General features: G+C 42.8%; 3 protein-coding genes across 5 annotated transcripts in view; 1 reads left to right on the top strand and 2 right to left on the bottom strand.

Moving 5' to 3' along the window:
• The window catches only part of LOC135488159 (pyrokinin-1 receptor-like), a 94,658-nt gene extending 88,759 nt beyond the window's left edge, over window positions 1-5,899 (top strand). For both annotated transcript variants that reach the window (XM_064772633.1, XM_064772634.1), the window contains exons 3-4: window positions 3,175-3,306; window positions 4,170-5,899. In XM_064772633.1, coding sequence (XP_064628703.1) covers window positions 3,175-3,306; window positions 4,170-4,732 — 695 coding nt within the window. In that variant the 3' untranslated portion in view covers window positions 4,733-5,899. The remainder of the gene's footprint in view (window positions 1-3,174; window positions 3,307-4,169) is intronic.
• Window positions 5,900-7,590: 1,691 nt separating this feature from the next.
• On the bottom strand, window positions 7,591-14,053 carry LOC135488260 (uncharacterized). The gene is made up of 12 exons (XM_064772795.1): window positions 13,897-14,053; window positions 13,345-13,533; window positions 12,671-12,853; window positions 12,097-12,267; window positions 11,783-11,956; window positions 11,188-11,247; window positions 10,601-10,795; window positions 10,083-10,222; window positions 9,544-9,604; window positions 8,766-8,963; window positions 8,335-8,547; window positions 7,591-8,037 (listed from the first exon to the last, which is right to left on the bottom strand). Exons 2-12 carry the CDS (start codon window positions 13,484-13,486, stop codon window positions 7,811-7,813), a joined length of 1,764 nt encoding a protein of 587 aa, XP_064628865.1. The 5' UTR covers window positions 13,487-13,533; window positions 13,897-14,053; the 3' UTR covers window positions 7,591-7,810.
• A 629-nt stretch (window positions 14,054-14,682) lies between these two features.
• LOC135488268 (CUB and sushi domain-containing protein 3-like) lies at window positions 14,683-23,950 on the bottom strand. Of its 2 annotated transcripts, none has more exons than XM_064772806.1 (14): window positions 23,872-23,950; window positions 23,308-23,389; window positions 22,686-22,874; window positions 22,228-22,407; window positions 21,339-21,515; window positions 20,574-20,750; window positions 19,836-19,934; window positions 18,834-19,031; window positions 17,970-18,091; window positions 17,506-17,572; window positions 16,899-17,120; window positions 16,150-16,307; window positions 15,753-15,807; window positions 14,683-15,536 (listed from the first exon to the last, which is right to left on the bottom strand). In XM_064772806.1, the coding sequence occupies exons 1-14, from the start codon at window positions 23,917-23,919 to the stop codon at window positions 15,316-15,318; spliced, it is 1,995 nt and encodes a 664-aa protein (XP_064628876.1). In that variant the 5' UTR covers window positions 23,920-23,950; the 3' UTR covers window positions 14,683-15,315. The 2 variants fall into 2 exon arrangements, with proteins under 2 accessions (XP_064628876.1, XP_064628878.1); XM_064772808.1 differs by lacking the exon at window positions 18,834-19,031 and adding an exon at window positions 18,598-18,780.
• Between the last annotated feature and the right edge of the window lie 1,833 nt (window positions 23,951-25,783).

Below are 25,783 nucleotides of genomic sequence, written 5' to 3'. Positions count from 1 at the left end.
ATTTATACCCTCCCAACTGACAGTCTCGTCCCAGCTGACTTTATTGATAGCAATTTGCCAGTTAGTTCAGAAGCCAACATTTTTAATGTGGAGGATGACGTCATCAATTGGCAATGCGCTGTGGTCGTTAAAATATTTTATTTCTCTTCAATGGAAGCAAAAATTAGTTTTTATGATTGTTTTGTATTCCATAGACGATAAAGTATTATGCTCGGTACTAGATGCACGAGATCATAGGACAAACACACACGTGAATAAAAAAACCGCTTAGAACTGGTGACGTCACAAAGATCTCTGCATCCCTCGATGCGTACTGGAAGATGTAAGAAATCGCTCACGGCGAAGGAAATTTTCATCCGCAAACTTCGGTAATAAACATACATGACTAGGCTTCTTTTATTCATCGTTTGTTATAAAATATCAGTCAATCATAGACAATTAGGCCTAGACATAGTCGTCAACCTTATACATGCATAATGCATGACAGGCCCCCAATTTTCTCTGTATCACCCTGTATGAACAGACCGATCCGTAGTTCAAATAGGCCCCGCGTGGTGGTGGCGTATTTATAAGCGGAGCGCTATTGGTTCATATTATGGGTGTGTGGTGGGCGTGTCTTCCCATATTTGGGAGATCAGTACTGTACACTGGAGGCGAGGTACAACTGGGTTGTTCTAAAATACAGACTATTGAATCGGATATGCGACAGATTTCTAAATTACCATAAAATTCCGATCTGATCATGTAAGAATAAGCTCCAAATGTTGATTCGTAACCACGTTAGGTTCGAATGGCATTATTTCATGTTTTTATGCATTTTTAGGACCGATTCCAAGGTTTATCACTGGTTCCAAGGTTTCACTGATTCCAAGCTTTATCAACTACCGCCCGAACATTACTTGTGACAACAATTGGTCGTCATCGAGGGAGAGAAGCGATAATTCTAATTGCACCCTGATATAGTATGCAAGTCTGGTGGAGGCAACTGATTTCTCGTGCAACTCTAATTGCCCCTGCGGCTAAAGTAGCATTTGAAACATGACGCCATGTGGTATCTAGGGATGAGAGAGACTACTACTCGAGCTACTTTATAATAGCCCTTGCGATTTGACTAGTCGGTAACGTATAAACACCATATGGTATGTTATATTGGTCGAGGCAACTTAATTCTCGTGCAACTCTCAATTACCACTGTGGCTTGTATTTGTAACGTACATGTAACATACATTTGCGATCCGTCGACTAAAAAAGACAATATATTCGTGTACTTATCGGGTGCAGACAAAGTGTCATCTAACAATAGTACTAAAGGTTCTTTCCGAAGTGATGATACTTCCTTTGTCAGTTCACGCCCATTACAATGTCAAAAGAATACGAAACACTGGTAATGGATTTTACTTTTGAGAAATATGGCATTTTTATTTGAATACATAACTTTTTGTCCATTAGGGAAACAAGGCAGAAGTCATGGTTTTGTGATGGAGTAAATAGCGTCGAAGTCATATGATTCTTTATCGGAGTTCGTACGTCAGCTCTTACCGGTTTCAAGAACTTTTAATTGAAGCCAGAAATTATCACGAGTCGCTCGCTTCAGAATCTATGGCAACTAATGCGTGAAACTCGTTTAAAAGTTTTCAAAACGCGATAGCAATTGTCTCAAATTAACCGTAATTCTAGATTTGTCTTTTGTTAGAATGTATGTTAATACATATAAAGGTTGAAAAAAAAATGCTATCATTGTACAATCCATTAGGCCGGGATTAGAGCTGCATGCCGACGAAAAATGGCTTCACGACCATGAAACCACCTCTCACCTGCGTGTCCGTATATAGTGTACAGCTCTATGTAAACCCGCGGTCTCAGGCCATCTTCCGGGCCCAGCATATCCAAATCGTACTGAATAATCCTATTGTCAAACGTAGGTTTCCACGGCGCCATTGAAATGTACTCTCATTACAAGACGCAAACACGATAGGGTAAACAAATTGTTTACACGCGTTGCCTCTGCATACAACTTCTGGTAATTTAATCTACCTGTCTACTGACATTGAACGGGGGACCACCTTCTTCTCAGTTGAATCACGATTTTCAAATACAATACTTTGTTCTTGGGTAATTAGGTTGAAAAAGTTATGTTGACGGTAACATTATACGTCCATACAATATTGTTTTGCTGCCAAATTCATCGGATGGATTATGTTTAAACAGCCTGACATCACTCAATATCGTTTGTGCGACCGTCTCGTTTCATTGGTATCCAATATTCTTAGGGTAAGAAGCTTTGGAATTGCTATATAGCATTTCGAATGAAGCCAACGTATTGTTTTCAGCAAGTGCGAACCTCTGTTGACACTTTCCTGCTTACCATATTGCCGCGTATTGCTGCTCAGCAGTTCACCCCCGATGTGTGGCGGATCCCCTATCTAAAGCTAAAGACGACGATGATAATCGTCTTATCTTAGTTTAGCATTTCTTTACAGACAACACATTATCAAATGACACGTCTAAAGAAAACTACGACCCTTTGTTTGGTTGATGAGAAGAAAAGATAGATTCAATGGCTGTTTGGGGAGAGTCGCCGCTGAATTTGCGGTTGCTGATGCGAGCGAAATTAAAAAGAAGTATAAACTGAACAAACAATATAGATGACGAAAATCATCGGATGGTGTACTGTTTATCGACTGAATATAGAAGAATTGTGTGTCAGAGGAGTGTTTGCTTATAGAAGAAATATAGACGCATTTGAGTCTCTGTTTATGGAAGGCTATAGAAGGAATGAGTGGCTTAGAAGCTCTGTGTGTAGAAGGGATAGAAATATTGGGTGTCATAGGAGTGTCAGTTCATTGTGTGGACAAAGAAGACGTTTTGTGCCATGGGAGTGTTTCTTTAAGCAAGGAAGGCATATATCTGGAATGTGTCATAGGAGTTTGTGTTTATAGAACAAATATAGATGAATGGTGTGTCATAGTAGTCTCTCCGACTGTGGTGACGAGTTGTCACACTTACGCGACCTGAAGAAATTGTCACACAAATGCTTCACGCGACAACTAGCAGTTTTTACAGCGATTAAGGGGAGTGATGATGATGATGATAGTGATGATGATGTACCGATGTTTCACGAATCCAAAATATCTCACTGTTGCTTACAACTGCTTTTTCTTTCTCTCGTTGCAGTTGCTGTGGTGGTGGCGTTTTTTATCTGCTGGGCGCCGTTCCACATCCAGCGACTCCTTACCATCTACCTGCCGGCCGAGGTATACACGGACACGTTCAATGCCGTCTACACACAGATTTTTTACGTTTCTGGTAAGTCAAACTTCGATCTCATGATCTCTATACGGGAGAATTTCTTCTGGTGGCAGAAAATTACTGAACATTTCATCGATAGGGCTCTACGTAGCATAAGTGAAGGAGCTATACAATTGGCATGGTTACGCTTGAAACATCATCCAATCCGAGAATATGCAAATGTCTAACAATTAATGGAGAATCTGCTTCTGATATATCGGAAGCGAAAGTATTTTGATCAAAATCTTTGATCAATTTTTCCAAGCAAAAAGTCTCAAATGCCCGGAGATACCGACTACTGACGTAAGTTCCTCTCTGTGTCGTCTACCATCTAAAATAACCACCAAAGCAATGTAAGCGCCGTGGGAGGATGGAGATGCAACCCCTTACCATGAGCCATCATTAGCGGTACTTTGAGGTACCTTTGGTGACATCGAGGAGCGTATCAGCCGTATCTCAAAATAGCACGGCTTCGGTCCTTCATGTCACGCGTCACTTCCGGTTTGTGTCTGCGGGCCTGTCGCAACGAAATCCATTGCTTATCAGAAGCGATCGATGGTAAATCAACAAACCAAAATAAACCTGAAGATAGTAGACATAAATAACACCACGTTGTTGACGCCAAAACATGGATAACAAGAGAATTCTGGTATGAGTCGCCGCAAGCAAGTTTTGTCCAAATATTTAATGTTCATGTTACCGCCGCTCGGTTGGACCACTGTCAAGGCAAAACAACAGCGATGGGTCTGTCACAGGACAGTCATATTTACAGCAGATTTCATGATTGTCCCTCGAACAAACAAGCAAATAAACCTTTCGCGAGACCGCTTTCTCTTTCCAAAGATAGACTTATTTACGATATGTTCGGCTTTTTCTTGCAGGCACCTTGTATTTCGTCAGCTCGACGGTGAATCCCATCCTCTACAACCTGATGTCGCGGAAGTATAGGGAGGCATTCAAAATGACACTGTGCCGGTGTTGCTATTCAAAAGAGGTGCTCCGAAGAGGAGGACGGGGTAAATACATGATAGGGAGGACCTCGTCGTTACATTCGAGTTGTAATTACACACAAACTACAAGAATACCGGGGAGTATACGCAGTCACCCCGGGGCATTGCAGAAAAATAACAATCATGATACAAGTAGTACTCGCGCGAGTGAAAAACGTGCAAGTGACCCTCAGAGGAAGAATCTAATACCGCACGGTATGTCAGAGGAGAAAACGTACAGTAGTGTAAACAATGGTAGTACTACAAGCGGCGCATGCCCTGATATCAAAATCACGGACCCACGTGGCTGTGACGTGACGCCGCGAGATCGCGTGCGCAAGGATAGCGCTAGCAAACGTGGCGATAGCAGTAAATCGGTGCACGGTGTGACGGTCTATTTTCCTAGACATCAGATTATTACGGGAAATACTAAGAAGCCTGGAAGCTTTGTTTAGATATTAAATTTCTGGTGTAAATGAATTATGTTTCCTGGATATCTCTTCTAACTACTATTTTGACCAGCAGGGGGAAGTGATTCTCTGAAGAGCCGCGCTACCAGTGATCAAGACAAAATTGGAGTATGCATTAGTTGACCTTGAGTCATGGCCTTTTTTAAAAATGCGAAAAATTGCTGAAATTCAAAATCTTAAAATCACTGGAGACACATATGATTCAAATTCTAATGCTAAATTTTTGACTCACTTGGTTATGCCCTCTGGACCACCTATTTCATGAATGAATCGTCGATCACTTGGAAAGTCACCCAAATATTTGCGATAATGGAAATAGCGCCAGGACTACACGAGAGGCTACTTTCAGAATAGATAATTTCATATTTCAGAAAGTTATACCTCTAGTGGCGTGTAAACGAGGCCATAAACACTCCGGGTAAGCACTGATAGTTAACAGTCCGCCTTTTGGTGCGATTTTTTTATCGGAAACTTGGATCATCATGTCACCTTTGGCACACTTTCATCAATATCTTCCACGGGGCGTTTTATTATTCTGTCGAAATCATGTAAAATAAGCATATTTCCATATTTCTCTGACGGGAAATTGATGGGAGAAGTATTCGTTTTCATTGCTGATTCACCTTGGGAGCCTTGTTCATAACCAGCTGGAGGAAAGTAATCATTGAGTTTTTCATCGGGGAGTCGTTTGTTTTGACCTGCGTGAAGTCTGTGGAGTCTCGACACTATTTAAAGTTAAACTGCATAGCGCCATTCAGATTTATTGCAAGGTGATATAGTGTGGAGAGACCTGGAATACGAGACCGGTGTGGAATGTTTTTCATATCGTTCTGGCCAAAACTACTTAGTTGAACTCAGGAATGTGACCAGATCACATTTACCAAACTTAAACTGGCTTTAAAATATTTTCCTAAATATAATTCATGTAACACAGATTATCATTTTAGGTTAGTGTCATATAAGGGGACTGCGTTAATCGTTGTTAACCAGACATTGTTTTTGATAAGTTCTACTGACAGAACGGTTCTGAACGTGAACATTTTTGTCCCTTGCAAGTCTTATGCGTGGTTGAATGGCAATTGATGTTCTGGAAAGGAACCTTCAACTGATTGTGAATATTGTTTTGCTCATAAATAAAGTTGATAATGTCATTTGTTTATGGAAAAAATGTCGTTCTTTTTCTCTAGCTATATTTGTCTGTGCAATGGCAATGGCATGAGGAGTCTAAAAACACTCATTGATTTCGCCAGAATCGGTTTTATAACAGTGCGACAATAACAATTAAGGGCATAGTACCGACAAGACTTGGGTGCCATCTTCAGATGTATCGCTAAGAGATTAGGAGCAACAGCAAGGTCCGGAGAATGAGCTGAGCAACTGCTGCTGTTTCACAAATCAACATGTCCCCAATCCCAAAGTTAATCATTCCTCATGATTTAGTCACGAAGCTTCACGTATCGCCACCTGTCTGCGGTCTTTCGTAGACGTATTAACACTAGCACTAGCAGCTGAAAGAATCAGGGCTTCTCCGGGTAAGGGAGTTACGACATTGCTTCTGAGTGATATCGCATTAGAAAGGACCGAGTCAGGAAAACAAGTGACATGTACCCCAAGTCAATCCGTGACGATACAGGCTGGAGTGCATTGCCCCTCGGATGGTCAATATAACAGAGGCTTTGCGACTCCCACTCCGACTCCCACACCGACTTCAACTTCATGAGAGAATTTTAGTCGTCTCATGACCACTACGATTCAACCGAACTGACAAACATTTTCACAGAATAAAATACGTTTACCTGCACAGTAATAGGGAGGGTAAGCACAGAAACTTATTAAGGATCCGTGCATGGCAAATAATGAACTCGTATATAGATGGCCTGTGACTTAGACGACGACTTCTTGATACTTGGATATAACGACCTCTTGATATCCGTCTTGTGCACAGTTCCAATTTCAGGTGGAATATCAATAAGGATATGGAGACATTCGTCAATTAGATTAAATCAAATCTATCACTGTCATTCAAACTCGGAGATTGGTCTAAATGGGAGTCGGAAGGATTCGCAACCTCAATATTACGTCACTGGCCATTTTACCTCGGTTTCATGGCCTCCTCAACATCAGAAGCGGGAGTTTATGGGTGCGATCAAAACCTCGTGCCCTGCTCCTGATGAGATGAGATTATACGTGGCAAATCAGAAATGTTTGTCCACTTTCCCGTTACGGGTGTCCCGAAGCCGTGTTTGAAGCTCAGACAATATCATGTGCCATTTATACAGTTCCCTTCAACCATCCCATTGTGCGATATCTACAATGATCCATTCGGGGAATCGATCGAGTTAAACTTGACAATCTTGACAAGCTGCCAATCACAGAGAAATCGAATAGTGTACTGTCTCACTAACATCATCACCAGTCATGTTACGTTGACCTCTATCGAAAGCACCCCTCTGTTCCCCGGGCCGAGCATTTCAGAGTTTCTCCGGGCGCGACCTCCGAGGGGACGGTGCAAGGTGCCAGCATTGATTTGATCTAGTTCAGAGTACGGATGTTCTTTCTTTCCTGAAGATTTACTTCGCCAACTACGCCAAAGCAATGATGAACCACTTATTTCGTTTCCGGTATTTTATTCGCTATTTCTCAAATTACACCACCCCAAAACATTTGCAATGTTCCTTTCCATTCACAGGAATGACATAGTAGAAATTAGTTACGTTTGTATCTGTCAGTGCAAACTGTAAGCATCATGAACATTACAAAAAGGCCAAAAGTTCTTTCCACCGGGATCATCGCTTGGATACCTCGCGCACAAGGATGCGCGGTGGCTCACTGCGCTGGGCATTGTTGAATCTTCCACCAAGCAAACTGCGTATGCGAGTCGCCCAGTGGTGAAAACGATATATATATACTATGTCTCACAATGTACTTGGTCAATCATGAACACGCAACCTGATCAAACACGCAAGGAGTATCAGCTGCTCAAGCATTATCATATTCTCTTCCCGTGCAAACACTATCAAAATTCTTCCTTTTGGACCGGCCGACCAGAAGAGAGGTACTGTTCTAATAGACCAGCACTTCACACAGCGACATGACACCAACGCCGGCCCGTGATACAACGATGAACCGTCTTTTCATGGTTGACTTGCATTGAATGCTGGTCGCAGAGCCTGGCACCACGGCTTCGTTCTGGGAGTAGCAGGCGTCTTCCTCGGCAGGCTGGTACGGCTCGCCAGAGGGCTTGTAGTCGGTCACCGAGACAGTGAAGTTAGCCAATTGCCCCCCTGGTACTGAAACATAAAAACCATCAAAACCAGATAGAGAAAGGTTTTTCAGAGCGACAGTAAACAACTCCTCTGAAAAATGAAATTTAATGAGTGCAAGTTGATAGTCATGGAACTCAAGGAATACACTTCATAGAGATAGAGGAGCCTACAAGCTGTTTGAGTTTGAGATGGGAGAAGTGTACAATACCAACAAGTGAAGCAAAGCGACGAATATGTCGGCTCTTCTTCTCCACGAAACAAGATTAAAAGTATCGCCATCTTGATATTCTATGAAATTCACCAGCTGGCAATCACACTTACCGACTGTCCGATCAGACCTGTGATGAAGGATCACTCTGGACACAGTCGTGCTGATCTTCAAGTCCACAACCCACCAGGGATTATTTTGGTAATTGGTTATACTGCAAGTGTTCGATTTCGCGTCGGCTGAGATGTCACCATCAACAGCAAGCCTTGCGCTGTAATTCTCGTACGTACTACTCTGTGACGCTTGTTTTAACGTGGCGATGCTTGCTAAAAAAGGAAAATGTTACAATAAATGTATCAGTAGAACACGCATTGAGCAGTGCGGGAGAAAGTTTCGATAATAGCTCGATATAGATCACAAAAGCAGTTCACCAACGTATTTTGATAGGTAAATTTCTAGGACGTGCAATGCAGTATTGGAAAGCCTACCTAATGAGCTGATAACGTATACTGAAATGTACCTTTGGGAAATACCAAGAGCTTACAGAGCACAAATTGTTTTTTCTTCGTCATGGAAATGACGACGTATCGCCCGACCTTAACAGATTTGCATTTGTATACGACAACAGTGCGCTTCTTGGCCCTGGGAACGTGGAGACAGGTCTCTTCCTTGTTCGCCTTGTAGGTACCTGTCCCTGGTTTCGCATTTGTGACGGATATTGTGAAGTCCTTAAGATTCCTCGCTGAAAACAAAGTAAAGCTAGATGAAACACCATTCTTAAAGGCTGGCTCCGTTCGTTCAAAATTTTTAAAAATTGAGGTCAAATTATTTGAAAATTTCGACCTGCGTAAAAGTACGCACTGAATATAATTTTTAACTATGCCGTTTTCAAGATAATTATGCGTTTACCACGAATACCAAGTTTCAGCGAATTTGAATCTATAATAACTGCACAACTACGGCATTGTGTATTATTTTTCTGAGCCACTAGTAAATATTCTAGTGAGCACGAACGGCGTAGCCCGTTAATCACTAAGCAAACTTTTCAGTCGCATATAAACATATTTTCTTGGGTAGAAGACCACTTGGTGACTAGGAAATTGGACCACAGAGGAGCCATCATATCGCAGCGACGTGCGATGGTCTGCGGGTAAAATGGGGGACTGGTATACAAGTATCATCCTTAATAGGGATACATGTGTTTGCGTAGTTGACAGCGGACGTGTTGAAAAACGAGGTGTTAAAGCTGGTGGTTTTTACATGTAGCTCTTAACCCAGCATTTTAGAAAATCGGATTGTGCCACGTGTAACGTGAGTCTTACCCAGTTTATAGTAGAGGCCCCGAGTTTTCACCATCATGATTGATGCAATTGGATATTCGACCTGCAACGTGGTGCATGTAGTTCGTAAGTTAAAAGGAGCCTAGAGACAGTAGCGTGATATGTCAGATTACGTTACACGAAATCGCTTATAGGGTCCTCCACCATACAATACATTGAAACGATTCACGCGTGTACGACGGTCATATTTATTGCTAAATCAAACACGATGCAGTCCCCTAACTGTGTATATCAATAGTCACCTGAAGTTGAATATTTCCCTTTAAAGCAAAGGGACAATCTATAGGTCCGCAATTTCCAATTGACAACCACAAAAATAGCAACCATGAACAAATTGCCACATGCCAAAAAAACGGAAACGTACAAACGATTTCCCTTTAAAAAATCAACGGCAAGCTTCTTCGATCAAGGATTTTTTATTTAAAATATTGAAGATTTCATTCTCATTTTGTGAGATCATTCGCGTTGGGCGTACTTTTATTTAATCTTTAACAATATCTTCCATAAAAGAAGGTATGTACCTTCAAATCGACGAACCACCAGGGCGCTTCCGACCTATCTGTGAGAAAGCAGGTGTTATAATACGCATGATTTGCGGAATATTTATAAGGTCCCAATGTAGATCTCTGGTAGGTGGGCTTTCCATCTGCTACATCGGCTCCTAAAACAGTTAAGAAGTCATTATAAATATTTTAAATACATTGCATGATGATATGACACGATGACGTTCAATCTGTTCACTGGATTCAAATTTACTGGAGATTATCTACAGTTTCACCATGTTCACAAATGGCTTCTACAGGACTGTTGTTGTTCACGTCCGATCTCGCACCTTCCCATGAGAAGACTGATGGCATTGAAACCATACACCAGTACATTGCATGATACTGGCAACAGGCCTACTGCTTTCTTAGAACTTGTAAAGGGCTATCAGGCAAACAGTTAGAATGAGGGTGTAGGAATGTATCCCGAAGTTACAATGTATCTAGGAGAGGTGGGGGAGGGATGTCAATTCGGTAACGCGAATCTGTTATTTTACCTGGTTTGCATCGCAGCGGAGCCTCCGTCCATGTCACTTGTCTCCCGACTTTCCGACAGACACGCTTCTCCTGCCCGGACAGTTTTACCCAGCCGTCCATACATTTCATTATGATGACGGTTTCGCCTTCGATTGTTCTGGTCCATTTCAATGCCCCTTGCTTTCTACATTCGTATGGAGAAAGACGCTTGCAAACTGTCGGGAGAGGATCGCATAGAATTCAATAGGATTTCAAGGAACACGGGCTATTAAAGTAAGTTGGCCAGAATCGGGCTTGTCAACCGGCAAACGCCCACTCGAAAACAAGGGTGTGGTCTTGGACAGAGGTCCACAACAATAGAAATAAATAAATGGAATTAAAAATATTTCAGGTAATGAGACTGGGAGCTAGACGATTTGCAAATGACGAACCCGAACATCATCTTGTTTTAAATTTTCCTAATAAGAACGCGAGTAATTGGCTCTGACAGTGCATTCACCAACAAGGCGACTCAAGGACATGTTGACAACTTAAGAACGACGCGTATAGAGAAAGAGAATAAATATCGTGCACTTTATTTGCCTTATGCTCCTATTGCTGTTCTTACCATTCTTCTTCTTCCGTTTCTCTTTAGTCCTATGATTCCTCAATTTCTTATCGGCGATTTCTGACAGGAGGTATACAAGGCAGTTTTAAAGTAGACATTGTGGGAAGGGTAAAAGTAGATGTAAATACATGTGGGCATGTGTACTTTTTTCATTGCTATGATTATAACCAAAATATAATAACTTTACATTATTTTCAACAGTGCTTTATTCCCTCTTGTTATAACTAAAGAGTACGAGGCTGGCTTCATGTCTAACATCAAATCCGTACAAAGATTGCCCTTTATACCAACCTCCCTTACACTCCAAAGGTATACACACTTCAATGATATGAAAAAATATTCCGACGATATTGATCACGTTGTGTCAAATAGGCTAACTTTCAGGGTCATGGCATCTTATGACCCTATATGTATATACAGTATGTGCAGTGGCCATGGGTAAAAGACATAGATACCTCTTTTAGTATAAATGCACTGTTTTTTAAACCCTGTAGATCAAGATAAGGTCACGGTAAAATTGTCTTTCTATCAGGCTTTCCGAAAGTCTCATTCTAAAGGAAAAAAATGTTATTAGATAAAAAAAGAAGGGACTTACTGGTGCAATTCAACCTTAGCTTGGTCCATTGCCGCTTCTTGTTACAGAAGACGTAAGCATTGCCTTCCCCCTTGTAACCTTTCTTACAAGTTAGCTTGACTATGGCACCAACCTTGCGCTCTTGTTTATTTTTTGTGCTGTGTGGCACTGGTGTCAACGGTTTACACATTGCCTCTGGAAATGACGAAAGATTGGTATAGGTGTACTCTGAACAAGACACTAGACAGGAGTGAAATAGGACGGCCTCACGGTTCTGACAAGCGCACATTAAAAACAGAGGGATTATGTTCGGAGAAGGAGAGCTATTGTCTTACTTTTGCATATCAATATCTTCCCCTTCCATTTCTGGTCTTGACTGCATGTGATCTGTTGGTCTCCAGTGGCGTTGATCATCCCACGGGCACAGCTCAGTTTCACCACCACTCCTATAGACCTATCGCTTGTGTTCGCAATGGTCGAGCTCGGGAGCTCCGGGCATTGAGGTGCTGAAAACGGCAAACACACCCACAACCATAACCACAACCATAAAACGTCCGCGAACTGCTAACGTATAAGGAGAAGGAGAATGAATCATGTACGATATAAGCCCAGAGTAGAGGTAATGTCTGCCAAGTTAATTTCGAGGAGGATTTGAAGATCCTTTATTTTTGGAAAACGGAACATGTTTTTTTATTTACATGAATGGCGTCTTAGAATTAGAAGAAAGAATGCAAATCAACTGATGCCAACAATTTCGTTTTTCGACTAGGTTTAGATTTTAACGACCTCTGCGGCTGCGTCATGTCCTCACGTGTGCTCCCAGCTTCCTCTGTGTGCCACCAGCTTTACATAGCCATGTGACCAGTGCTCGCATCAAGGACATCCTCTGCAGTGGAACCGCACACTTACGGAGACAGGTAATGTCGCTTCCACTCCACGTCTGGTTGGCCATGCACCTCCTCGTGGCGTTTCCCAGATCTCGCGTTGTTCTCGATGTACCATGGTTACAGGAGAATCCGACCACCGTCCCAAATGTCCGGGATGTCGTGTTCGCCACCGCATTCTTGATCACCAGTTTCGAACATTCAAGAGCTGGAGGAAAACATTCATTACAAGAGCCAACTCATCATTGACGCTTTCAGAACTAATGCGTTTACCACCGATGTGTAGGTGGTCCACAGTTTGCGTAAGTACAAGATCATAAAATTTGAATTAAATTCTGCGTCCAATCCAGCATTTTTATAAGCCCCGCCAATTCCGTCTTTCAATATCGGTCGAATGTACCAGGGCCCGGTTGTTCAAAGGTTACGTTACGTTATCCCTTAAGAGTACTGCTACCATTCTATTACAGTCAGGTCGATTTAAAATATTACTAACGTTACTAACATTTCAGAGAGATAGCGGTGTCTTCAAAACAATCTCAGCCCACGACAGCTGTGACATCGATCTCCTCCACGTCGTAGGTTCATCGCCGGATGAATTTCCCCAAATACGTGACCGATGCAGAGAAAATACGGGAAAGGTGTCGTGGGAGTGGGAGTTTGGGTTGTGAACCATACCTACACCAACAGGCAACACCATACCTTTACAAACGATATCCTTGCCGGTCCAAGTAAGTGTTACTTGACATACCCTACGTGTGCTGCCTCCGACCTTCTCATAACCTCGACCACATTTCATCTTCACCACGGAAGCGATGCCGGTGTCCTTGTCTCCAGAGACCATCACCGCGTGGGGCGGGGTTAGGACGGAAGGGCATTTACCAAGTGGTTCTGTGAGGACGATAGTTATTCAGTAACGCTGGGTGATTATTGGTTCAAAATCATGACCATTAACATGATTGATACAGGAATAAATGTTACGTCAGTGTTGAGACAGTGTGCAGACACATTTTGAAAGTGTACCACTTTTTCTCTCCTCGGCCTGACATGCCTTGTAACATACATTAGTCAGAAAAGGTTATTGACCAGACGGTGTCCTTAGCCGTTAGGCTTTACTGGCGGGACAGCAGATCACAAAAAACTAAAAATTCCAGTCGTAACCGAAGTCCAAACAGTAATTTAGTGCAACTTTTCGTTGCTCTTGTATTTTCATGGTTCGAACTAGCCTCAGGCTACATGATGCAAACTACTTACTTTCCTTCAAGTCTTCCACTCCTCCGTCATCTTCCAGATTATCTAAGTCATCTAATCCTAGATCCTGAGCAAGACATCCAGCTACCTGTGGACCAAACGAAATATCGAGACAGTTGTTGGAAATGCGAAAAAACAGGTTGTGACAGCACGACCAATGTCGTCCTTCCGGTGGCAGATTGTTACCCTTGGCTTCAGAAGAGGGAACGACAACCGTGGACTTCGTCAAGAACAAACTGTGTTCTCATGGCTCGTTAACTTTACCGTCTCACTTTAAATTCTGTGATGAGAACTTCATCTAGCAAGTCCAAGTCATGACAGGAAAAACGAATTTCTCACAAAAGCCCGGAACAAGTATTATCATACTCTCCCATTCAGGATATCCGACTGGCGTGTTTTCTAGAACAAGATCAACGTCTTAGAGGCCATTCTGGTGCATCGCGGCTGTCAAAGTATACTTAGGATCGGTGTAGAAGAAAAAAATGTCCCCTGGAAAAAACTCGAGTCCCATTATTTTATAAAGAAGTATGGTATAAATGGTCCTATAGAAGCCATTACTGCACGATACATGTACCTCAGAGATAAAAAGCGCATAATAGTGTTCTTTGTTCCCGGGATATTCTATCCTGAGACATTTCAAACTTCTACACCGGAAAACATGGTGAAGTAATACCTACCAGAATAGAGAAGATTAAGAGGAGTAAACCGTATCGCCTGGTCTTCATCATAATGAGTGAGACTTTTCACAATACAAGTCAAAACAAGGATAGACCAACTCAAACATCCAAATAAAATGTTGTACTTTTATGTCTTCAAATTTCAACCCTAATTGAATGAAATACCAACAGTCTGGCCAGTCCTCAAAGTCTTGTGTTACTTATTTACTTTTCATTACAGAATTATGTGTTATTTGTATATTCATCTCGTCTCATCATGTTAGAAACTGAAAGTGCCTCGAGGCATGGAACATGTGTGCTCAGATGACTTCTCCTACTGATTATATAGTTAAAGGCTCGGCTGGGATACAATTAACCATCCTGAGATTCAGGTTTTTTCACTCTTTCGTCATTACAAAATATCGAGAGGCGGAGTATATTGAAAACCACTGGTAATACAAGGATGGGATACAACCTTCCTGTGTACATAATGGGGTGTGTTATCGAATTTATAACCTTGTCTAGTCTGCCAATTCTTAGGCTGGGACGACCTGAATCGGTTATAGAATGTTGTCCAACGGCATGAGGCGTGGAGTGCGGTAGGGTACAGGCATTCCAGAATAGCACTAGGCATGAGGCCTCTTCACCATCATGAATTAGGAACAGTTCAAAACTATTGCGGTCAGACACACGTGTACTAAAGACGTTTTATCAACTGTCATCAGATTCCTCCTTTGGTGTCAAAAGTTTGAGGAACCAACCCTGTCTAATAGACCAGAACTTCACATAACGACATGACACCAACGCCAGCTCGTGATACTACAATGAACCTTCCTTTCTTGGGGGACTTGCATCGGATGCTGGTCACAGAGCCTAGTACCACCACTTCTTTCTGGGTGTAGCAGACCTCTTTCTCGGCAGGCATGTACGCCTCGCCAGAGGGCTTCCTGCCGGTCACCGACAAACTGAAGTTAGCAAGTTGCTCCGCTGAAATGAAACAAAGTAAGCCTCATAATTAAGGAGTTGGTGAAACGCCAACGTGATCGCCAATCCCAATGTTCGACCTCTTGATAACTATGTCGAACAATGGGAAAGGCGCTCGCGTCGAAGTTTTGCGGGCTTTGCGAAAACTCCCTAATTATACACGTAAAACGTAAAACAAATTGGTTGACCAAAATTATTTCTGTCGGCAAAGAAACTTACTGACTGTACGATCTGACTTGTGGTAAAGGATAACTCTGGAAACAATCTTACGGCCCTGAAATTAATGGTACATGTAGCAGTTTAGAACCTTGTTTTATGTTGCTGAAAAATTGTCGGGATAATTATGGGATAAAAGAATCTTGGATGTTTCTGGAAAGCCATCTTATGGCATAAGTCCAAAATATCTCTCGTCATGCAGGATACGGCCGGGGGTTTCAAAGCCGCAGTTGTGCGTCAATTAGATGCATTGTACGAGCAGCACATAGAACACGCCGATGTTTCTGGACAGGAAAGGATAATGTGCACAATATGTCAAATTTGACGATTTTTGTCTATTCGAAAAAGTATTAAACGTAATCATAAATCGTACAAAACGTCGCTGAATTAGTCGCATTACCTTTAGATCCACAACCCACCAGGGATTATTTTGGTACGAAGTCAAACTACAGGAATTTGATTCTGGGTCGGATGCGAGGTTCCCATCAATAGCAAGCCTGGCGCTGTAATTTCCGAACGTGCTACTCTGTGACGCATGCTTTAATGTGGCGATGCTTCCTGGAAAATGGAAAATAATCATAAAATGAGTTTGGAACATATGCCCTGCTTATGCTTTTATCCCGCAATCAAAGCCAGAAGCGTATGCTCCGATGGTTGACGTCTGTTGAAAACTACGTGATTGGTTGATTTTTAATCACGTGTAAAACGTGAGAGAGGACTGGAGACTTTTTAAAAATCAATCAATCAATCAATCAATCAATCAATAGATGTAGATATATACATGTATATTTGTATAGCGCCTGACCTCGAGGAAACACCTTCTGATGTGACAATAACAGTTGCCTTCAATATACCTGTTCCTTAAACTCATGACGCGACTGTACATGTATAGCATGAGCAGGCCACCACTTTCTCCACAATAACCCACTGTGATTGGTTGATTTATAATCACTACAACATGATGCTTGACGTATGGCGGGATGCATGGCTACTGATTTGATAGGGAGTTCTAGAAAAGCCCCCGTAATGCGAACCCGCACGCCTATCCCATTGTTCGACCTCCTGATAACGATGTCGAACAATGGAACAAGGGTTCTCGTTCATAGCGTTTTGGAGGCTTTTGCGAAAACTCCCTATTCCTATACGTACTTTTTGGCCACACCCTGATCGTACAGATTCCAAGTTTGAACTTTTTTTCCATGGAGATGACCAAGTAGCGCCCGACCTTAACAGATTTGCATTTGTACGAGACCATTGACCTTCTGTTGGACTTCCTGACGTGGAGACAGACCTCCTTCTTGTTCGCCTTGTAAGTACCTTTCCCTGGTATCGTATTGGTGACGGATATTGTGAAGTCCTTCAAAGATCTTGCTATAAAAGACAAAAAGTTAAAAAGCACATTAAAGATAATCAACAATCGCCTGAATACAATATGTGTATGCTTATTCGTGATCACCTGCGGATTAAAGATGGGAAGCAGTCTACAGCTTAATTGAAGGTGGTCGGTCAAATGAAAGATACGAGATCTTATTTCTCCATGAAGAAAGTTAGAGTTTTTGCAGTAAATAGTCTGTCAGTCGAAATAAAGATTGCGCCTGTCGCCTCCTGTGGTCGGGGGCTCAATCCTAGGTCTTCTCAAATGATAGAGAAGGCAGTCAGTGCCCTCTGTGTTAATAGCGTACATGAAGGTTCACCCGGGGTCTCCGATTTCCTCCGATATCTTATTATACATTACAGAACCGTGAGATGTGCTTACCCAATTTTCTGTTGATTTTACCATGGGAATATTTGTATAGCGTGATACGTGCAATTGGATATTCGACCTGAAAGGTGATTATAGCGAAGTTGATGAAAAGGATTGCTATTTATTTGGCGAGGAAAAGTGAAGTGGATAAAAAGGGAGTGCATTGCTATTACATGTAAGTAAACGGCGTGGATAATTGGATGAAAAAGGGGTGAATTGCTTTTAAAAGGCGTGAAAACAACATTGACCGAGTGATTTTCTTAAGGAAAGTATTTTGGTGATAATCAAGATTTTCTTTCAAATTTCTTATTAAAGTAAGCGGTCTTTCTGACGAAAATGAATTTTCTCATACCGTCCTGATTACTCTATACATGTTATATATACATGTGTATACATTGCATTAGGCTTTACTCTCAAGTGTTATCTCAAGGTTTCCGTTCTTTCCCGATAGTTCAAAAGGGGCGCTTTAAGCGTACCTTCAAATCGACGTACCACCAAGGCGCATCCTTCCCTGTCGTGATGAAACAACCATTATACTTTGCAAGAGGTCCTGTATTGGAACTCTGATACATTGGCTTTCCTTTAGCTACATCGCCTCCTGAGGATCAAAACAATTAAAAAAAGGGACTTTAACTATTAGGTTTCATGATATATATTGATATCGATTGTGTCTACTGCTCACTTTGAACTTAAAGGGGATTTGGCTCGACCATGCAGCGATTCAGCCTACTTTTACATTTTCTCGGGCGGTGAAATGTACCTTATTATTTCCTGTTTAAAAGCTTAGCTAGCTAGATTCGGCCTGATGAACATGTGAACAAGAGGGTACTCAATAGGGTTCCATATAGAAGCTCGCGTAAGATTTGATGATGCATCATAGAATTACTTTGATACCGACTGAGAGGCGGGAAGGACATTATGTACTCGTGCAAATATCACATTAACGAAATATTCGAATACAGCTTGGTTGTACATGAGCATAGGCCTACATGAAGCACTGTTTTTACAATGTAAATCACTGTGCCGCGTTTTCGTGGCGGCGATTATGGCTATGCAACCAAGTGTAATTTTGCAAGAATAAATAAAGACTATTTTTGCTAATACCTGGTTTACAGACCAATGGTTCTCCTGACCAAACCCTGAGCTCGTCTCCCTGTTTTTTGCAGAAGATCTTCTTCTCCCCACTGGATCTAACCCATCCGGAATAACACTGCATGGTCAGTGCACGATGTCTGCTTCCCGAAGACCGAACACCGTGCAGAGTGGCTCCAGTGAAAGTACTGCAACCTATGTAATTCGGTTGGAAAGAAAACACGCTGGTACTTAGAATGTATATTTACCTGCTTTACATGTCAAAGGTGGGCCCGACGACCATACCATAGTATCCCCCTGTTTTCGGCAGACACGCTTCTCCTGTCCGCTTGATTTAAAATAGCTGGGGTAACATTTCATGGTGGCAACAGTTTGACCTTTAACTCGTTTGTACTCAAGGGTAGCACCCCTCAAACCAGCATAGTATGGATGGATTGAAGTGCAACCTGCATTGGTGAAGGAGGATAAAATATGGTAAGCATTGGATGCTATTTACGGACAAAGTCGAACCGAATGTGTCATCTGAGTTCCACAAGGATCTGTCCTTGGTCCTCTATTGTTTATTAAAAGCGTGAATTGCCCTAGAGAAGAATGTCATTGGTACGGGCAGATGCAGTGTTCGCGTGGCAAGTTTCCGGTACACTATAGCCCCATTTGCTCTAGTATGGCCACGATGACGTATATACAGTGTAGGCCAGACGCCAGCTTGAAAAGGAGAGTGATTAGCGGGCCAGAGAGAGAACCAGACGATCTTCACTAACCGCAAAGCTAAATCACACATAAGATCCGTATTGAAATCTCCTACTGACGCTGACAGTTACTCATTCTAACGGAAAAAGAATATATATACAGGTAGTCAACCTGGCAGCTGATCAAATGTATCAGTCTCTAATGTCTCTCTGTAAAAGGTATCTTTCCTTATTATTTGGCAGCGGGTTAAGGTATGCAGAGTCCCCTGATCTTCAATCAGAAGATTATGAAAAGCACATGATGCAAATCTTTGCCCACGGGACACTTTGCACATTTAAAACTGATACATATTTTCAAATAACCGAAAAAGATCGTAACTTGGAGCTTGACGAACTCCTACATTGTACGAAAAAAATACTAGGTAAATGAAGGGGTTTGGCCCATTTTTGGTTGTGCCAAATTAATTCCACATACGACACATGTACATGTACATGTATTTGAGGGGTATTTTTCTCGGGGAGATTTAATTTTTAGCAGTTGTAAGGCTTTCATAATCTTACGGGGTTTTTTTTCTTTTCCTTTCCTTCCTTTCCTTCCTTTTCTAGTCTTGTGTTTTCCAGTCTTGTGTTTTCTAGATTTCTTTTTCGATTTCTCACTCCCTACATGAAAGTGGTAAAAGAAACACCTTAGTAGATGCATGCTCACGTAGCCACGAGTGTACACACTTTGCATTAAGGGGGAAAATCCTGTTTACCGGCGAATATTGATTATGATTACAGCAACAGCACTGCTGATTACAATGATAGCAATCAACGTTAGCCAGTAACATGTATGCAGCATGTAGTCGTTCCTCAAACTACACCACATGCCTTACAATAATTTGTCTGCTTTACTACTCGTGGAGGAGGCGCCAACAACAAATCTAGTAACAGGAATCACCGAAACAGACGATTTTCCGTTCAAACGCGTACACTTCACTTATATTACATGCAAGTATAAGCAAGTGTGTATGGGCATTCTTTGGCCACCGTAGCCCTTCTCTGATCTCCAGAAAAATGTACGGTAGCTTTAAATCGATGATGGAACGAACAGGTATGGTAAATGACTTTATTTACTTAGGACATCTGAGCATGTTGCACTGTTACACTGAGGCGACACCTGTCGCTTAAGCAAAGAAATTAAACGTCTGCACTAAACGCCTGAAGACATATTGCGAATGTCTTCACTATCACTATTTTTAGTAGCTGCTCAGTGAGTTGTTTCGTTTGCTTGTGGTATAAATGAGACAATAGACTTACTGATACATTTGAAGTTGGATTTGGTCCAGTTCAACGTCTTTTTGTCACACAAGGTGATATCATTGCCACTCCCCTTGTAACCTTTCTTGCATGTTAACTTGACCACAGCACCCGCGTTTCTGTTTTCTTTATCTTTCGTGCCATGTGAAACTACTTTCAATGGCTTACATTGTGGCGCTGAAAAAGAATCATCATGGATGGGCGATGTTCAACAGACGAAGGACCACCGCAGAAAGAACTACGTGGATTAAAGGACGCGCGCCCTATATAGAAGACGAACACCCACAGCCGAAGTCAGCTTACAGAAAATGGCATAATTAGCCCGCGCTGACACTAGACATGACACTAACATGGTAATAATCCTTGAAACTTGGTATGCATATCTGATAATCCCGTCTACCAGCCAAAAAGGAATAATGGGTTGCAATGGTCTTTTCATGCTAAGTTAGTCGAGGAAGTTGCTCACATGTACTTTCTTTCTGTCCCTACTTCTGTCGGACATCCATCTGACAGGATTCTAGCTACTTCAGACACCATGTCAATCGAGGATATTAAACAAGCGGGTACCGACAATGACTGGACATGGGAACTTACATGGGAACTAAACATCTGAAGACCGGAGATCTTGTCCGTCTCGCGTAGGACGGGACAGCGTTGCGACACGTCGTCTATCGTGCAGGGTGGATACAGAGTTGCGCACCAGTGGCCGCCGCCGGACACGTTGACGAGTTTAACTATAAAGTACGACTTGAACTATTATCTTACTTTGGCATTTCAACGTCTTCCCCTTCCATTTCTGGTCTTCACCGCAGGTGACCTGCTGGTCTCCAGTGACGTTGACCATCCCGCGGGCACAACTCAGTTTCACTACCACTCCTACAGATCTCTTTTTCGTGCTCGCAATTGTCGACTGAGGAAGCTCGAGCTTTGGGCATTTCGGTGCTGAAACGATAATCACTTCCATGAAACTTGGATTGCTTATTCATTGGAGACCCTAACTGGTACCCATTGCCGCTTTCCTCCTCTTGGAAAATGTGTCCTTCCAAGTGTTGGATGACGTATCAGGTTATACACGTAGTTCTCTATAGAGCCTACACGTAAGCGATTTTAAAAGGCGCATGGTAGAACCCTTTGTCATGGGGACTACAGTTCCCCAAGGACGTATTTTCCTCCACACTTGTATTCAAAACAAGACATCACACATAAAAGTTTGATTTAGCAACACCGGTGAGACAGAATTCCATGCACGGGCAGTTGTCCTTGGAAAAGAATCTTAGCGTTAGAAATAAGAGCCTATAAATGTCTTCGTTGTCATCACCTATGAGCGTGTATCCATGAACCTATAATAAATGTACGGGGAATTTATTTTTTATGGGACTTACATTTCTGTTAGGGGTTGCTCTGGCCCCCAGTGCCTCTACAGCAGAGACAACCATGAAGCGAGATTCAGGTGACGCAAAGGCTTTGGCTATACACCAAGCAAAATACCAGAGAAAAGATATTGCAAAATGCAGTCTGAAGATGAGATTGCCAATGTTCATGATATTGATGCTTCACATCTTGACGAGATATTTTGATGATCGATAACTACATGTAGCAAGCCAACTGATTAAATATTATACACAATTTATCGGGAGTTGTAGCCCGTACTTACGAAGACAGGTGATGTCGTTGCCACTCCACAGCTGGTTCGCCCGGCACCTCCTGGCGGCGTCCCCCTCAGCTGACGGTCTAGATGTACCATTACGACAGGAGAATCCGACCACGGTTCCGAATGTCCGGGCTGTCGTGTTCGCAACCGCATTCTTGATCACCAGGTTTTTACATTCAAGAGCTGGGAGAAATGAATGAAAGTAATTTTAAGTCGATTAAGAACTTTTCAGAAATACGCGTCATCCTCATTAATGTATCAGTGCACAACCCAACTGACCAACTAAACGTGTTCTAGTTGATGTTGATGAAATTGCCGTCAATTTGAAGAACAGGTCGTCTTCGGTCTTCTCCGAATTGGTGGAAGTGGGTGAAGCATTCTGTATTGCGCTTTGTTGCCAGAATAGTGGACGTGGACAGAAAGCTTGTAGTCGCGGGGATCCTGCGATGCGAGCAACATACCTTTGCAAATGATGTCCTTGCCGCCCCATTTCAGTGTTGGTTGACATGCCCTGGTAGTGCTGCCTCCGATCTTCCTATAACCTCGTCCGCACTTCATCTTCACCGTTGAACTGATGCTAGTGTCCTTGGGAGTGGAGACCAAGACTGCATGGGGTGGAGATGGGACGGGCGGGCATTTACCAAGAGGTTCTGAGAGAGAGAGATGTAAGAACGATTATAAATACGTACAATAAAGAAATCAATGGTTTTACATCCCTAAGGTTGTCTTATCTTTGGCCTAACATGCTACATGTATGTTACAATGATCGGTGAATTCAAATGATAAGGACCACATTTAGACCAAACTGGATGTCCGAGGAAGTCTTGCAGGACTGCGAGTTGTAAGTCACAACCTGAGACGCCGTGAAAATGTTTCCAAACGGTCCTTCCGTGTAGCTTACATTTTCGCATTTGGACCAAACTAGACGTCTCGGGAAGTCTTGCAGGACCGCGAATTTTAAGTCACAACCTGAGACGTCGGGGCAATGTCCCAAATGGTCCTTCAGTGCAACTTTCATTTTCGCTTCATTTGTTGAGGATGTCCTCAAATTAAGATTGTATCTACTGTTCTCTAGCCACTTACTTTCCACTAAATCATCACCTCCACCATCCTCCAGACTCCCAAAATCATCGTCTCCCAAATCCTGGAGGAGACATCCAGATATCTACGGGCGAAAATATAGACTGAATCGGCTATTGAAAGTCAGGGAAGTTGAGATTTGAAAATTACCAATGTCCGCCTTTCTGGTGGCAGATTGTTCCTGGGGAAGACCACCACGGACGTCGGTCAGGACGAAATGTCTTCACTCCTTACATCATCGACTCACTTAAGGCCATCAGAATCAAGGAAGAATATTTCGGTAGACAAGTCCAAAGAGACAGTGACAGGCGCCACTTTTCTTAAATTGCAAATAATTTTTATCGGCAGTCGATCTAAATCAACTACAGAATGATAATTCGTGAAGTGGTGTAGTGGTGTAGTTTGTAAAAACCTACGCTGCTTGTCACTCTGACAAAATTGTCGCTCTTCTCTTACGCGCTCTCCACTGACACGTTTGGATTGCAGATCAAGGTAAAGCCAAAGACTATCAGGGAGAATTGTCCTTGTATCGATATTGAAGGGATGAAAAGATGAAGACAAGCTTACCTGAATGAGGATCAAGATAAATACACCCAGTCGACTGTACTTCACCATGACTGGACTTCGTCACAATGGTGGCCAAGATGAGGACACTCCGTCTCTAAATACTTTTGACATGAAAATAAATGTTGTTATGTCAACAAACCTTAATTGAGAAAATATCAATGGTTGTGCCAGTCCTCTAAAGTTTATGTTCTTATTTGTTTTCCATTATACTATAAGATATGAAGTGTGCTTTCGTATCGTCTTTCTACCTCAGCAACAGCTTTCGGAGCCAAAAGGCATTGAACTCTAATGTGCTCTAATGACTGTTCATATTTAGCGTTTGACGACAGTATCATATTCTAAAGTCGGTGGATGCCACGAATCGACCAATTGCCTTCCCGTTGATTCTTGTCAATTTGATCCTCCAGTAAAGACCAGGCTTCAAACAAGGCGCAGACTGTCCATACTGCAGGAATTGGCCATGTTTGAGAACTGCTAAAGTTTAGACGGAGCCCAATGGTGTCCAGAGTGGAGACAACATTGAACGTTGATGTGTGTAATGTTGTCCAGTATGTCTAGATAGAGGTGACAATGGGAAGGACGTAGCAGAACATATAGATATATATTTGCATGTGCCACCTTATGCAAAGCGAGCGTATGTCATCAAAAGAGAAAGGTCCGTAAATAGAGATATCCTACAGTGTGTAATGTCTAGGATGCTGAGACCGGTGTGGCAGGGATAGTAGTCCTAGGGCTGATAGTCCGTGTAACAATAGCCCGCATTGCTAAATGTTTTGGTTAGGGTTAGCGGTACAATAGATCATGCTGCTTAATTGGTCAAATACAATGCTTCCGGACTATGACTCCAGGGGGACTATATCCGCTGTCACACCGGGTGCAAGCTGCAGGTCCGATTGGGTCTGATTGTGACTGTCTCGTCGCTCTCACCGTGTCAGCGACACGGTCAAACCCGTTAGGTCCGATTTGGTCTGGTTGTGACTGCTTACACAACAACCTCACTGAGGTCTGCCGTCAAGGATGTTGGGATATCACCTTACGAAGTTTGTTGTCCAGTGCTAAGATCCGAGCTGTGGTGAGCTGAGCTGTTCGATGCATTGGCACTGAGTTGACATAGCCTTCCTGGAGTGGGTTGTCCAGTGGTGTTGAGACACGCTGTGGTGTGCTGTCACTTTGCCATCAAGTTGAAAGAACCTTCCTGGAATGAGTGTGTCGAGACCAGAGTTGTGGCAACCTTACTGGATTGTGCTGTCCAGTCTATTGGGACACCACATTCTGGAGAGTGTGGAGCAGGAGTTGGGCCGACCTTACTGGCTTGTGCTGTCCAGTCTATTGGGACACCACCTTCTGGAGAGCGAGTTGGGCCAACCTTACTGGGTTGTGCTGTCCAGTCATTTGGGACACCACCTTCTGGAGAGTGTGGAGCAGGAGTTGGGCCGACCTTACTGGCTTGTGCTGTCCAGTCTATTGGGACACCACCTTCTGGAGAGTGTGGAGCAGGAGTTGGGCCGACCTTACTGGGTTGTGCTGTCCAGTCTATTGGGACACCACCTTCTGGAGAGTGAGTTGGGCCGACCTTACTGGGTTGTGCTGTCCAGTCATTTGGGACACCACCTTCTGGAGAGTGTGGAGCAGGAGTTGGGGCAACCTTAGGTGTTCTGCCCTGTCTGTTGGGTCACTATCTTCAGGAGTGTCAAGACCTAAATTATGACAACCTTAGCGGGGTGTGCTGTCCTGTCTATTGGGACACCACCTTCTTGAGTGTAGACCAGTGTGGAGACCAGCGTTGTGGCAGCCTTACTGGGGTGTGCTGCAAAGTGCATTGGCACAACCTTCCGGAGTGGATCGTCCATAATGTTGAGACGGGGGTTGAAACCATCTTACTGGGATGTACCGTCTAGCATGTGAGCACCAA

This window comes from Lineus longissimus, chromosome 5 (genome assembly GCF_910592395.1).
Source record: "Lineus longissimus chromosome 5, tnLinLong1.2, whole genome shotgun sequence".
NCBI lineage: Eukaryota > Metazoa > Nemertea > Pilidiophora > Heteronemertea > Lineidae > Lineus > Lineus longissimus.
This window is presented reverse-complemented; position numbering and strand designations above follow the sequence as displayed.